The sequence below is a fragment of the Lithobates pipiens genome, unplaced genomic scaffold (assembly GCF_037356315.1).
Source record: "Lithobates pipiens isolate NorthernLeopardFrog02 unplaced genomic scaffold, aLitPip1_a1.2 Scaffold_101, whole genome shotgun sequence".
Lineage (NCBI taxonomy): Eukaryota > Metazoa > Chordata > Amphibia > Anura > Ranidae > Lithobates > Lithobates pipiens.
In genome coordinates, this window is record NW_027507688.1 from 461163 (window position 1) to 476483 (window position 15321).

A 15321-nucleotide genomic window follows, 5' to 3' on the forward strand; every position below is an offset into this window, starting at 1 on the left:
CACAAAGTGTCACATAATTGTGAAGTGGAAGGAAAATGATACAAATAAAAATATATATATATTTTTTTTAATGGCGTGCCCCCCCCCCCCCAATCCATACCAGACCCGAAGGGCACCCAGACAGCAATAAATACCTGGCAGAGGTTCTGACTCCTCCCTTCTCCAGCTAAAGCAAAATCTAACTTTGGGCTTTACATTGATTGTAAAGGTGAAGAGTCAATGAAATCTCTGTGTGCTGATTGGTCAGACGGGACGGGTGCACTTACCTCTCGGGTCACAGCCATGCAGACCTCGTGGATTCTGGAGCAGAGAACCTCGGGGTGCCAGGAGGCCAGGCAGCGCACACTGAGGAGCCCCTTCTCCTTCTGCTCCCTAAAGAGATCACAATTCGGGGATCATTATCAGGATTGGCCCAATATATTCCAGGGCAAGAAGCCGACATTGTTACATAGTTACAAAGATACATAGTTAGTCAGGTTGAAAAAGATGCAAGTCCATCCAGTTCAGGCCGGGTTCACACTGCTGCGGGGGGGAGATCCGGATGTGATTCGCACCGCACTGCAGTGCAAATCACATCCGATCTCCGTAGCGATGCGAGTTCAGCCATACAGATAGTATACAGATAGTATACAGATAGTATGGCTGAATTCCCATCGCTCCCGCAGCAAACTCGCACGGGACCCTTTTTTGGGTCCGCAACGGAATCGGATCGCATGGGGGTTCACACCATGCGATCCGATTCCTGTGCGAGTGTGCAGATCGCACTGCGATATGCCGACGGATCTGGGGGTGTCATTAACATATCATTGACACTCCCAGCCGTCCGCATAGGGCAGTGTGAACTGCCGGCGGGAGGCATGCGATGCGGGAAAACGCCGCAGATTCGCGGCCTTCCCGCATCGCTGTGGTGTGAACCCGGCCTCAACCACAAAAAAAAAAATAATAATAATAATAATAATAATAATGATAATATCATACAATCCCATATACCCAATTATAAACACACAGTGGATCCAGAGGAAGGAGAAAACCCCAGCAGAGCCAATGATCCAATTTGCTACAGCAGGGGAAAAAAATTCCTTCCTGATCCCCCGAGAGGCAATCGGATTTTCCCCGGATCACCTTTACCTATAAATGTCACCCCGTTATATTCTGTACACTTAGGAAATAATCCAGACCTTTCTTATAGCAATCCACTGATTGGGCCAGATCCACCTCTGCAGGGAGTCTATTCCACATTTTCACAGCTCTTACTGTGAAGAAACCTTTCCGTATTTGGAGATGAAATCTCTTTTCCTCTAGATGTAAAGAGCGCCCCCTTGTCCTCTGTGATGACTGTAAAGTGAATAACTCGACACCAAGTTCACTATATGGACCCCTTATATATTTGTACATGTTGATCATATCCCCCCTTAATCTCCTCTTATCAAGAGAGAACAAATTCACTTCCTCTAATCCAGTGATGGAGAACCTCGGCACCCCAGATGTTTTGGAACTACATTTCCCATGATGCTCATCCACTCTGCAGTGTAACGGGGCATCATGGGTAATGTAGTTCCAAAACATCTGGGGTGCCGAGGTTCGCCATCACCGCTCTAATCTCTCCTCATAGCTGAGCTCCTCCATGCCTCTTATCAGTTCGGTTGCCCTTCTCTGCACTTTCTCCAGTTCCCCGATATCCTTTTTGAGAACTGGAGCCCAAAACTGAACTGCATATTCCAGATGAGGTCTTACTAATGATTTGTACAGGGGGGGGGGCAAAATGACAGACAGCCAATCAAATGTACAATCTCTCATTATACCAATCCAGTCACTCCGGAAATTCTCCTGACATTTCCAGCTCTTCATTTTACAGCTACACTCCAGGCGTGCAAAACACACAGTGCCCCCCCTAGACATCCCGGGGTAATGACCTCCACTGGAGCAACAGCAAAGATACTCACTCTGCTCTCTCCTCCTGTCAGCGTGTTCCCTGTTAATGCACATGCACTGCAAAAAGTCCTTCCTTATCCTAATCCGCTGATTGGACCATCCGGGATCTGAGTCCGTGTCCAATGAGCAGGCAGTTTATAGAGAAGGACACACACCTGCCTGGCTGTACAACATGGCAGAGGTGTGAGAATCACAAGACTAGCATGCGGGGGGAGGTGCAGGGCAGTGCGGGGGAGGGTGCAGGGCGGTGCGGGGGGGGGGGGGGCAGTAAACTCACAGAGTCCGGTTGCAAAGAACAGAATTTGTATTAATGTAGACACCGACCACCGGGGACACTCACAGCAAGTATGTGCAGCCAATCGGAAAATCAGGTGCACCGATAGCGTCTGTCTGAGGGACGGAATGTGGGGGGTCTGAGCCCCAATGGGCAGGGCCAGATTAAGAACATTGTGGGCCTGGTGCTGAGGATTTTGGTGGGGCCTTTTATAAACAATAAATAAATAAAAATGCTAACTATTATTTTGTTATAACAAATTAAATTAAAGAGAGAGAAGGAGGATGAGAGAGAGAGAGAAAGGGGATGAAAGAGGTGTGAGGGGTAAGGGAGGGAGGATGAGAGAGAAAGGGGGGGATGAGAGAGAGAGGAGGCACATGAGGATGTGTGGGAATGACATCAGGGCAGCCTGGCCAAGGCAAGTGACGGAAGGCACAGAACCCAGAAGGAAGTCCGGGTGAAGGTGGAAGTGCCCGGGCCCCGCCGGACTGATCACAGCACAGCACTGGAGGGCTCAGTCTGACAATTTAAGTGTACCCTAATGTGCTAAAATGCTGGGCATACTTGTACATTATGGCATAACCTACCCCAGGGCCTCTAAAAAGTAGTACTGTTAGAAAAGTTTACTACTGCTTTACTATCACCGGAGCCTCTCATGGGGCCCCTACTGACCCTGTGGCCCTTGGGCAGTGCCTAAGTACATGGTTGTCAACATTTCAAAAAATTTTCAGGGATGCTTTTTTTACAAGTGCTATATTTAGAGTAGCTGACATCCCCCGTGTTCCTCTATACATCGCAATAGTAATTACAAAATAAAATAAGTACTAATAATGGGGCAGAACAAATATGAGGACTGTGAGATTTCCTTTAGTTGAACTGACAAAAGTGCCCATTCTAGAGCTGGTAACATTGAGGAACATATTGTAAGGATTAAGGTATATGTTGAAACAAAATGGTTGACCTTATGTCTTATATTTTTCTATCCTTCTCTGTAAAATCCACATTCGTCATCTTTTGTCACGTACTCATCAAGAAGAGGCCGCATCAGCCCTAAAAAGCAGTCTACGCCCAGAAGATTGTCTTATCAGCTGATAACACCCGGAGAATTGTCTTTACTTTGAAAATGTTGTTTTTTTTACATTTGCTGATGTTTGCCCTTTTCTGTCTATAAAAGATGTAATAAACAAGCCTCAGAGCCACAGTCAGTCAGAGACAGTTAGAGTTAACGACGGACTTCTGAGCAGAAATACTGAATACTTCTGTGTCTCTTTGCTCAGATAAGAACTCTAACTAACAATTGGGAAACGGTAACATAACCTGACAAATAGGTGACTTGTTGAGGTCACACCTAACATTTCTGGCGCCGCGAATAGGGACTCGCTGAAGACACTACAAGAGGCGAACGAACATAAGGACGGAACGAAATGGTCGGGCACATCAAAGAACCACAGACAAATCCTGCGCAGGTAAGAAAAGCTTTATTTTCTTATAAACTCTGTGCTTCTTAGATTTGTGCCCACCTGATCTGTCTGAATTGTTCTTCAGGTAAACACCAACCTCTGTAGTAAGCGGGTCTTGAACTTAATATTTTGGCTTATGTTACCGTTGTTTCTTGTCTGTCTACTTGTCATCTGTCTGTTGTGAATGAGATAAGCCCTGTTTGTATGGTGTGAATTGAAACATATATCATCCCAATGGGTAACGGAATGCGCCCTTAACTCGTAAGAGTACTTTGGGGGTCCGACACTTAAGTTTGATATACGCTTTTTGATTCATGAGCCTAAAAACGGGTTGAAAGTATAAGTCCTGACTGCCTCAATAAAGCAGGAATAAGAAACGAATGCTGAGAGATTCCATGGTAATGGGAAGGGATAATGTCTCCACAAAGCCCGGAGACCTAGTCATATGTGTTTGGCCACCAAAAGGGAATGCTTGTATATGTTGTAGCCGTCAGTCTGGTCATAATATTTGTCAGTTGGCTAGCATATAAGGTAATTCGATTTCAGAAATCTCATCTAGGAGAGGTTTTTAGTATTTTGGCACCCTAGGAGGAGAAGGCAACGAGACACTTAGTAAGTGATCCAAACGCCACCTAGGCAGGACTGTCAAAATGGGCCAGACACATGGTAAACCCCAGGAGGAATCTCAGAAATGTTATGCTGTTAAAGACATAATTACAATGTTGTATGGGAAGGATAAGGCACAGGGCACAAATAGGATTCTCAAGAAATTGGGGATGGATGGAGAAAATGGCTTAAGTGTAGAAGGTTGGGAAGAAATAAAGAGAGACAGACAGGGAGAGATATTGCAGAACAGATGGGTATCACAAATACAATGTTTAATTAAGGTTTCCAACAGGGCTAAAGAGGAGGGATGGGAGTATTGTCAGGAAAAAGGTGGATGGGATATGAAGGTCCGACACAAAAGTCTTCCTTCTGCTCCCGGCGATAGGGTTAATACGGGAGATACTCCACCTCCTTATAACACCACCACACCAGGTAATGAAAGACCAAAACTTTATCCTTCCTTAAGAGGAAGAGGATGGGTATGCCGAGTATGCGGTACCCAGAACACAGACTGGGCACAGGAATGTGTACATTGCGGCGCTCAAAGACCAGAGCCCGTAGCTCCAGTCCATAGTCGGACTAGGGTAATACAAGTAAATAATCCAAATGCGGGTCAAGCAGGACAGCCACCTACAGTGACCCGACAAGTCGTTCTGAGGACATGGACACCTTGGTCGGCTGACACTCTTATGGCATTAATACAGAATGCTCCTGATCCCGTAGCAAAACCTGCCGCATTCTGTAGATTCGTGACACAATTACTAGACACACATGAAGCAACTTGGCAAGATGGGGAAGATTTGTGTAGACATAAAATGACACTAACGATGTTTAATCAATTTATGAATGAAATTGCTCCACATAGACCACAAGGGGATCCAGCGGCAGATCCGCCAGGAGTACACCCCCGTCATATAGACTCTAGACCCCTGTTTATTGCTCAGTTACGAGAATTTTGCCAAGGGAAACAGCAGGAAAGGGGTTCGACAGCGCCCATAAAACAGGCCCCAGGTCAGACTGTTACAGAATTTTACCTCAACATGGAAAGCATGATGGCTGACGAAGGTCTAGATTTAGCCCTACCCGTCACCATTAGGGCTTTCAATCGACAGTTTATGGAAGGACTAGTACCCCAAATAGGTGACAAACTGAAGGCATGTACTCCCGAATGGAGAGCCATACGGGACAGAGGAACATTGTTGCAGAAAGCACAAGGCATAGAGGCTGATTTAGCAGAAACTAAACCCAGAAGGACACCGGGAGTTAACACTGTTGCCCGGGTCAATGAAGGAGGGAATTCCTCCCGTAAACCTCTTACCTGTTATTACTGCAACAAGGTGGGACATATAAAAAGAGACTGTAGGAAAAGAATAAAAGACGAACAGGAAGGAAACACGGACAGAGACACGAGGGACTACAGACAGAGGCGTACCAATGATAGGGACGATCCGACCGCATGACTTGCCCCAGTCCTAGCTGAATCAGAGAACAAAATGCTCCACATGTTGATGAAGGTGGAAGGTAAACATATTCCTTGTTTGGTTGACACAGGAGCGTCACGCAGTCTGTTGTCTGATTCAGTAGTCCCTCCACACATGACGTCCCGTGACACCATACCCATAAGTGGTTATGACGGACTCCTGACTGATGCCCCACTGACTAAACCTTAAAAGGTAAAAATAGGAGAATGGCTACCGCCTGACACTTGTGTATTGTTGCAATATGTAGATGACCTATTGTTATGTTGTCCGGATAACGATACTTGTTTAAAAGCCACTCTCTCATTGTTACAATTCCTGGCTGAAAAAGGGTGCAAGGTGAATAGAACTAAGTTACAGGTATGTCAGAAAAAGGTTGTCTTTTTGGGCCACTGTATATCCCAGGGTACTCGACATCTCACTGAAGACCGAGTCCAGGCCATAAGACAAATGAATATCCCACGCAACTTTAAGCAACTTCGTATGTTTCTGGGAATGGTATCATATTGTAGACAATGGATACCACATGCCAGTTCTCTGATGCAGCCATTATATGATTGCTTGAAAATAGTACCCTATGTACTCACAGAAGCAGGTCATGAATCTTTTAGCACCTTAAAAAGGTTACTAATTTCGGCACCTGCGATCGGGATCCCTGACTATACCAAAACATTTCATTTGTACATTGCTGAAATCACGGGACACGCAACAGGGGTGTTGACACAACAACACATCAAACAAAGGCCGGTAGCATACTTCTCGGCGGCTCTCGATCCTGTCTCTAGAGGATCACCGTCCTGTGTACGAGCAGTTGCAGCAGTGTCAATTATCATTGACAAATCCTCAGAAATTGTCTTAGACAATCCTGTAGTGGTACATACCACACATGACATACACGCCATCTTATCACAGTTCCAACCAAAACACATATCAATGGCAAGGCAGCTGCGTCTACAATGCACTTTGCTCCTACCTCCCAATGTTACCTTTCAGCGATGCACTTCTTTTAACTTAGCACAGCTTTTACCATTACAGACAGATTTGACAGGGGGGAGTAATGATGATAATGGTGTAGACACAGCACAAGATACTCAGGATTCTGACACACTTTCGTTCCAGGACATAACATCTGATGAACACGATTGTTTTCAACTTATGGAACAAGAAACCACGGGGTTCCCACATGTCACAGACATACCCATTGCAAATGCAGAACACACACTGTACATAGATGGTAGTAGATTTGCCGATGACAAAGGTAAATATCACACAGGTTATGCTGTGGTAACGGACACACAGGTAATTGAGGCAAAGTCATTACCAGCACACATGTCGGCACAAGAAGCGGAACTAACCGCTCTAGAGAAAGCCCTAGAACACTTGGAGGGACAAGAAGGGAACATTTACACTGATTCCGCATACGCCTACGGTGTTGCACATGATTATGGCCACATATGGAAAGCTAGAGGTTACCTTACAGCAGCAGGCACACCTGTTAAACATGGTGAAGGAATCAAAAGAGTCCTGAACAATCTTCAAAAGGTTATAAGAGTAGCCATCATGAAGATAGCGGCACACACGAGCGCAAAAACAACTGAGGCAAAAGGAAACGCATTTGCAGATTTAACTGCAAAGAAGGCAGCTCTAGGGGAAGTAAGCCCTGAGACCTTAGCCACGGTACAGGTGAGTATGCCCGAAACCACATGGCAGCAGCTAATGGAACTACAGGAACAAGCAGGGGCTATTGAGAAGGACCGTTGGGTTAAAGAGGGAGCTGCACCAGGCCTTGACAATGTATGGAGAGAAGGAGACAAAATATGTCTACCCGGTTCTCTATACCCAGCAATGGCAGCGGCTGTTCACTTACCCACTCATGTCAGCTCCAATTCTATGTATAGGATTGTAAGCCAAGGATGGCTAGCCCCTGGATTCAGTAGTACTGCAAGGAACTACTGTGCTGCATGCCAAATCTGTCTGATTAATAACCCAGGACAGAGAGTGAAAACCCCACGTAAACATCAGGTCCGGGCCCAATATCCCTTTCAGAGACTGCAGATTGACTACATACAAATGCCTAAGAGCGGCCCCTTTGAATTTGTTCTCGTGTGCATCTGCCTATTTTTCAGGCTGGTCCGAAAGTTATCCTGTGAAATCAGCTACGGCAAAAGCCACCGCCAAGAAACTGATTACTGAGCTGATACCTAGGTTTGGTCTCCCAGAAACAATAGAATCAGATAGGGGGACACATTTCACGGGAGAAATAATGCAAAATGTGATGGCAATGTTAGGGGTTCAACAAAGTTTTCATACTCCTTACCACCCACAGAGTTCAGGATCAGTAGAAAGAGTAAATGGTACAATCAAGCTGAAAATACAAAAAGCTATGCAAGAGTTAAACAAACCATGGCCTGAGTGCCTAGCTTTAGCTTTGTTCTCTATTAGGTACACCCCAACAGGAAAAACAGGGTTATCCCCATATGAAATACTGTTTGGAAGTGCACCTAGATTAGGTTTATATTTTCCTCAAAGTATGCAATTACAATGTGATAGTTTAACTACGTATGTAATACAGTTGCAACAGCGTCTGACTAAAATCCACAAGAGTGTGTATTCTTCTCTTCCAGACCCTAATTCTGTCACAGGTACTCATGATCTACAACCAGGAGACTATGTGTATGTAAAGAAACATACCAGAAAGACACTGGAACCAAGGTTTGAAGGTCCTTTCCAGGTGCTATTGATTACAGCAACCTCAGTGAAATTGGAAGGGAAACCTACCTGGATCCACGCTTCTCATTGTAAAAAGGAGCCAGTTGGCAAATGACAACATGTATCTTTTTATTGTTTCAGTAATCCTGGCTAATAGTTTGGTTACCTCACAGAATAAAATACACAAGGATGAAGGATTTTCTAAAAAAATGTTATTACTGAAGTTTAAATATGCTTATGCCCAGAAGTCAGGATATGAGAAATGTTGGATTTGTAGCAAATTACACCCCAGTACAGCAAGTATACCACTGATGGCAGTTCCTATAAACTATACTGACCTTGCTAACAGTAGCATTAACAATTAGAATTACATGAATTAGCAATTGAAAGTATGAGTGCAGCACTGACAGGACTCTGTGAAACTACTGAGGACTATGAGTGCTGTACTTGGATACATAACACCAGTATTGAGGTACCTGATTATTATGACATCATTGCACAACACCGTGAAGGCCCGAAATATTGGTCGCGACTGGGATCCGTTTGGTGGAACTTTTAGTTTCTCAGGGTTATTCTCTTGGGTTAAGAAGGCAGCAATGACAATTATAGTGGTGCTCTTATTCGTATTTTTCTTTTATGCATGCTTTAAGTTGTTTATGTGCTTTTGCAAGAAAGCCAAGGTAAATGATGCGGAAAAGATGGAACTTTTGTGAAGATAGGTAGATTTAGTTTCTTGACATCACCCATCTGTCAGAAAAGCCACTCTTCCTGAATTTTAGATGTTGGTACTGTCCAGGGGGATGGGTGTATACCCCTCTGACAACTCGCGGTCAGGGAGAGTACTCTGGATATAGGCTGACTAGAACTTGTTCAGGTGGACCCAGGGCAAGAGGGAGGGGTGATGTCAAAGGGGGAAATGTAAGGATTAAGGTATATGTTGAAACAAAATGGTTGACCTTATGTCTTATATTTTTCTATCCTTCTCTGTAAAATCCACATTCGTCATCTTTTGTCACGTACTCATCAAGAAGAGGCCGCATCAGCCCTAAAAAGCAGTCTACGCCCAGAAGATTGTCTTATCAGCTGATAACACCCGGAGAATTGTCTTTACTTTGAAAATGTTGTTTTTTTTACATTTGCTGATGTTTGCCCTTTTCTGTCTATAAAAGATGTAATAAACAAGCCTCAGAGCCACAGTCAGTCAGAGACAGTTAGAGTTAACGACGGACTTCTGAGCAGAAATACTGAATACTTCTGTGTCTCTTTGCTCAGATAAGAACTCTAACTAACAATTGGGAAACGGTAACATAACCTGACAAATAGGTGACTTGTTGAGGTCACACCTAACAATATAATTTTAACATATAATTTTAAAGAACAGTTTTTGTGGGTAAGAGGCATAGGGGAGGAGTGTGGATGGTATAAAAGTGGGAAGTATGTGCAGGTGAGGGAGAGGAATGTGGAGGGTCTAACAGTGGGCCCTATGTACATGAGAGGAGTGCAGAGGGTATGGCAGAAGGCACTATGTACAGGAGAGGAGTGTGAAGGGTAAGACAGTGGGCAGTATGCACAGCAGAGGAGTGTAGAGGGTATGACATTGGGCACTATATAGAAGACTTCTCTATATAGAGAAGAGTGTGGAGGGTATGACAGTGGGCACTATATACAGGAGAGTAGGACAGTAAGCAGTAATTACAGGAGAGGAGTGTGGAGGGAGGGTATGAAGGTGGGCACTATGTATAGGAGAGGAGTATGGAGGGTATGACAGTTAGTAGTATGTACAGGAGTGGAGGGTATGACAGTGGGCACTATGTATATGAGGAGTATGGAGGGTATGATAGTGAGTAGTATGTACAGGAGAGGAGTGTGGAGGGTATGACAGTGGGCACTATGTATAGGAGAGAAGTGTTGGAGGTATGGCAGTGGGCACTATGTATAGGAGAGGAGTGTGGAGGGTATGACAGTGAGTAGTATGTACAGGAGAGGAGTATGGAGGGTATAGCAGTGGGCACTATGTATAGGAGAGGAGTATGGAGGGTATGGAGGTGGGCACTATGTAAAGGAGAGGAGTATGGAGGGTATGGCGGTGGGCACTGTATACAGTGGTGTGAAAAAGTGTTTGCCCCCTTCCTCATTTCCTGTTCCTTTGCATGTTTGTCACACTTAAGTGTTTCGGAACATCAAACCAATTTAAACAATAGTCAAGGACAACACAAGTAAACACAAAATGCAATTTGTAAATGAAGGTGTTTATTATTAAAGGTGAAAAAAAATCCAAACCATCATGGCCCTGTGTGAAAAAGTGATTGCCCCCTAAACCTAATAACTGGTTGGGCCACCCTTAGCAGCAACAACTGCAACCAAGCGTTTGCGATAACGTGCAATGAGGCTTTTACAGCGTCCTGGAGGAATTTTGGCCCACTCATCTTTGCAGAATTGTCCTAATTCAGTTACATTAGAGGGTTTTGGAGCATGAACGGCCTTTTTAAGGTCATACCACAACATCTCAATAGGATTCAGGTCAGGACTTTGGCTAGGCCACTCCAAAGTCTTCATTTTGTTTTTCTTCAGCCATTCGGTGGTGGACTTGCTGGTGTGTTTAGGATCATTGTCCTGCTGCAGAACCCAAGTTGGTTTCAGCTTGAGTACACGAACAGATGGTCGGACATTCTCCTTCAGGATCTCTTGGTAGACAGCAGAATTCATAGTTCCTTTTATCACGGCAAGTCTTCCAGGTCCTGAAGCAGCAAAACAGCCCCAGACCATCACACTACCACCACCATATTTTACTGTTGGTATAATGTTCTTTTTATGAAATGCAGTGTTCCTTCTACGCCAGATATACTTGGACACACACCTTCCAAAGAGTTCCACTTTTGTCTCATCGCTCCACAGAATGTTGTCCCAAAAGTCTTGGGGATCATCAAGATGTGTTGTGGAGAAATTGAGACGAGCTTTGATGTTCTTTTTGCTCAGCAGTGGTTTTCTCCTTGGAACTCTGCCATGCAGGCCATTTTTGCCCAGTCTTTTCCTGATGGTGGAGGCATGAACGCTGACCTTAACTGAGGCAAGTGAGGCCTGCAGTTCCTTGGACGTTGTTGTGGGGTCTTTTGTGACCTCTTGGATGAGTCGTCGCTGCGCTCTTGGGGTAATTTTTGGCGGCCGGCCACTCCTGGGAAGGTTCACCACTGTTCCATGTCTTCGCCATTTGTGGATAATGACTCTCACTGTGGTTCGCTGGATTCCCAAAGCTTTGGAAATGGCTTTATAACCCTTTCCAGACTGATAGATCTCAATTACTTTCTCTCTCAATTGTTCCTGAATTTCTTTGGGTCTCGGCATGATGTGTAGCTTTTAGGCCCGGTTCACACCGCTGCGGGGGGAGATCCGGATGTGATTCGCACAGCAAATCACATCTGATCTCCGTAGCGCTGCGAGTTCAGCCATACAGATAGTATGGCTGAACTCGCAGCGCTCCCGCAGCGAACTCGCACGGGACCCTTTTTTGGGTCCGCAACAGAATCGGATCGCATGGGGGTTCACACCATGCGATCCGATTCCTGTGCGAGTCGGCAGATCGCACTGCGATATGCCGACGGATCTGGGGGTGTCATTAACATAACATTGACACCCCCAGCCGTCCGCATAGGGCAGTGTGAACTGCCGGCGGGAGGTGAGCGATGCGGGAAAATGCCGCGGATTCGCAGCGTTCCCGCATCGCTATAGTGTGAACCCGGCCTTAAGGATCTTCTGGTGGACCTTACTGTGTCAAGCAGCTCCTATTTAAGTGATGCCTTGATTGTGAACAGGTGTGGCAATAATCAGGCCTGGGTGTGGCTAGAGAAATTGAACTCAGGTGTGGACAACCACAGTTATAGTATGTTTTAACAAGGGGGGCAATCACTTTTTCACACAGGGCCATGATGGTTTGGATTTTTTTTCACACAGGGCCATGATGGTTTGGATTTTTTTTCACACAGGGCCATGATGGTTTGGATTTTTTTTCACCTTTAATAATAAACACCTTCATTTACAAATTGCATTTTGTGTTTACTTGTGTTGTCCTTGACTATTGTTTAAATTGGTTTGATGTTCCGAAACACTTAAGTGTGACAAACATGCAAAGGAACAGGAAATGAGGAAGGGGGCAAACACTTTTTCACACCACTGTAGGTGAGGAGTATGAAGGGTATGACAGCGGGCACTATGTACAGGTGAGGAGTGTGTAGGATATGACAGCGGGCGTTATGTATAGGAGAGAAGTGTGGAGAGTATGACAGTGAGCTGTATGTACAGGAGAGAAGTGTGGAGAGTATGACAGTGGGCACTATGTATAGGAGAGAAGTGTGGAGAGTATGACAGTGGGCACTATGTATAGGAGAGAAGTGTGGAGAGTATGACAGTGAGCTGTATGTACAGGAGAGAAGTGTGGAGAGTATGACAGTGGGCACTATGTATAGGACAGAAGTGTGGAGAGTATGACAGTGGGCACTATGTATAGGAGAGAAGTGTGGAGAGTATGACAGTGGGCACTATGTATAGGAGAGAAGTGTGGAGAGTATGACAGTGGGCACTATGTATAGGAGAGAAGTGTGGAGAGTATGACAGTGGGCACTATGTATAGGAGAGAAGTGTGGAGAGTATGACAGTGGGCACTATGTATAGGAGAGGAGTGTGGAGAGTATGACAGTGGGCACTATGTATAGGAGAGAAGTGTGGAGAGTATGACAGTGGGCACTATGTATAGGAGAGGAGGATGAAGTAATCTGGGAAGGAAAAATGTAAAGGTTTGTGGAAGGATGATTAGGGACTGCGTAGTGGTTAAGCGGGCCATACATGGATTGAAATTACACCAATTAAGCAGAGACCAGCCATAGTCGATCTATGTACGGGCTAGCTGGTTTTACACAAGTCAACCTATTAAACGACCTGAGTACAACCAGCCTGTCAGGTTTTCCCCAAAACAATCAGTGCTGCCAGCTATAGTTAGCAACACTAATCATTGTATTCACTGGCAGAACACAATAACACTGCGGTAGAGATTGTCCCATTCACAGGTCAGCGGGTGAGAGGGTGTGTGGGGACAGGCTGGGGAGAGATACTAGTCAGTCCCTGGGTAGGCACTGGTTAGTATCAGAGCCAGATACACACAGGTTACATACGCCAAGATCATTAGAGCGAGAGCAATAATTCTAGCACTAGACCTCCTCTGTAACTCTAAACATGTAACCTGTAAAAAAATGTAAAGCATCGCTTAATACACAACAAAAAATCGTGATAACTTTAGTGGGTTTTTTTTATGAATGAAACATAAAAAGTTGCAAATACCACCATTTTATTCCATAGGGTCTCTGCTAAAACAATATATAATGCTTGAGGGTTCTGAGTAATTTTCTAGCATAAAAAAATGATGATTTTTACATGTAGGAGAGAAGTCTCAGAATGGGCCTGGTTGCCAAGGGGTTAATTATCATAAGTAATATACAAATAATTATTATAAGCTCTGTGAGTTCATCCTCTCCGTCTGCTGCAGAGTGTTCCAGCTTGTATTTATACTGCCGCTCTGTATGCAGCTTCTGACAGGCTGCGCAAGGAGCCCTGTATTTTAACCAGTGCTGGAGTGGGTCTTTAGCTACCTACCCCCCGAATATGATCGCCGAGCTACAATCCTCGAAGTCAATCTTCTTTTCTTTTTTTTTTTTTTGGGCAAATGGGCCTATCTTGAGAAAGGGGCCTGGAGCTGCAGCTCCAATAGCCCCTATGTTAATCCGGCCCTGCCAATGGGGAGGTCTCCACAGGGGTTTGGGGGTCTCTATCCTTTCCCTCTAGAACCTCTCTCTGGCACTATTTTTTTTTTCTAATCAAGTAATTTTTTTTTATTTCGTTTTCATATTTACAACAAAAAGCAAAACTTCAAAACACACAAATCATTTGCACAAAACAACCCGACAACAAAACGATTCCCTGTCCATGTCAGATGGGTGACCTGTCCCTACGCTACCCACACGGGAAATGCGTGCCAAGCCTGAGAGCCAGGGCTAGAAATAGGCTCTGACTGACCCAAGATGGCTGCTAGAGTCACATGATGGGGCAGCAGCATCCAATCGGCTAGCTTTCCCAGTGACCCAGGAAACCATAGAAGAACCATGTTCCTCTTGACTTTCTCTCCCCTGCAATGCCTCTGCGGTTGAGCGCCACCTGCAGTGAAGAAAGTAGACTGCAGGCTGAACAGAATTACAAATATTGGATGGCAAATCATTTTTGCTGCTTCTAATTGTGAGGCTTAGAGGACTCAGTCTGAGACAGGAAGTGCCGTTCCTGGCGGGATCTCCAGGTGGGAATCTTTGAAAATGGATTCGCAAAACAATCTTTAGTTAAGAGAACTTTATACAGCAAGACGAAGAGAAAAACACAGCAAAGGGCAGATCTCCGCTCTCTATTCACAGCTGGAAATATGTAATATATTGATATACATCCATCACCTATTATATATTATTATTACTTCTATTCCTTGTTATATATATTGATACTTCTATCAGATATTATTTATTGTTTTTCTTTTTTTTTCTAAAGAGAAATTATTTATTGTTACTTCTATTTTATATTATATATTGTAACTTCCATCCCATATTATATACAGTATTGTTACTTCTATTCCTTATTATATATTGGTACTTCTATCAGATATTATTTATTGTTATTTCTATTATATATTGATAATTCCATCACATATTATATATTATTACATATATTCCAAATAATATATTGTTACTTAAATTAGGTATTATTTATTGTTTCTTCTATTATATATTATACTGTATATTGTTACTTCAATCCCATATATATTACATACAGTATTGTT

At 44.3% G+C, this 15321-nt stretch overlaps 1 protein-coding gene across 1 annotated transcript in view; it reads right to left on the reverse strand.

Annotated features, from left to right (window-relative positions):
* Positions 1-15321, reverse strand: part of LOC143958064 (TOG array regulator of axonemal microtubules protein 2-like) — a 72124-nt gene that overhangs the window by 17407 nt on the left and 39396 nt on the right. Inside the window, exon 13 of the mRNA XM_077467521.1 lies at positions 267-372. Coding sequence (XP_077323647.1) covers positions 267-372 — 106 coding nt within the window. The remainder of the gene's footprint in view (positions 1-266; positions 373-15321) is intronic.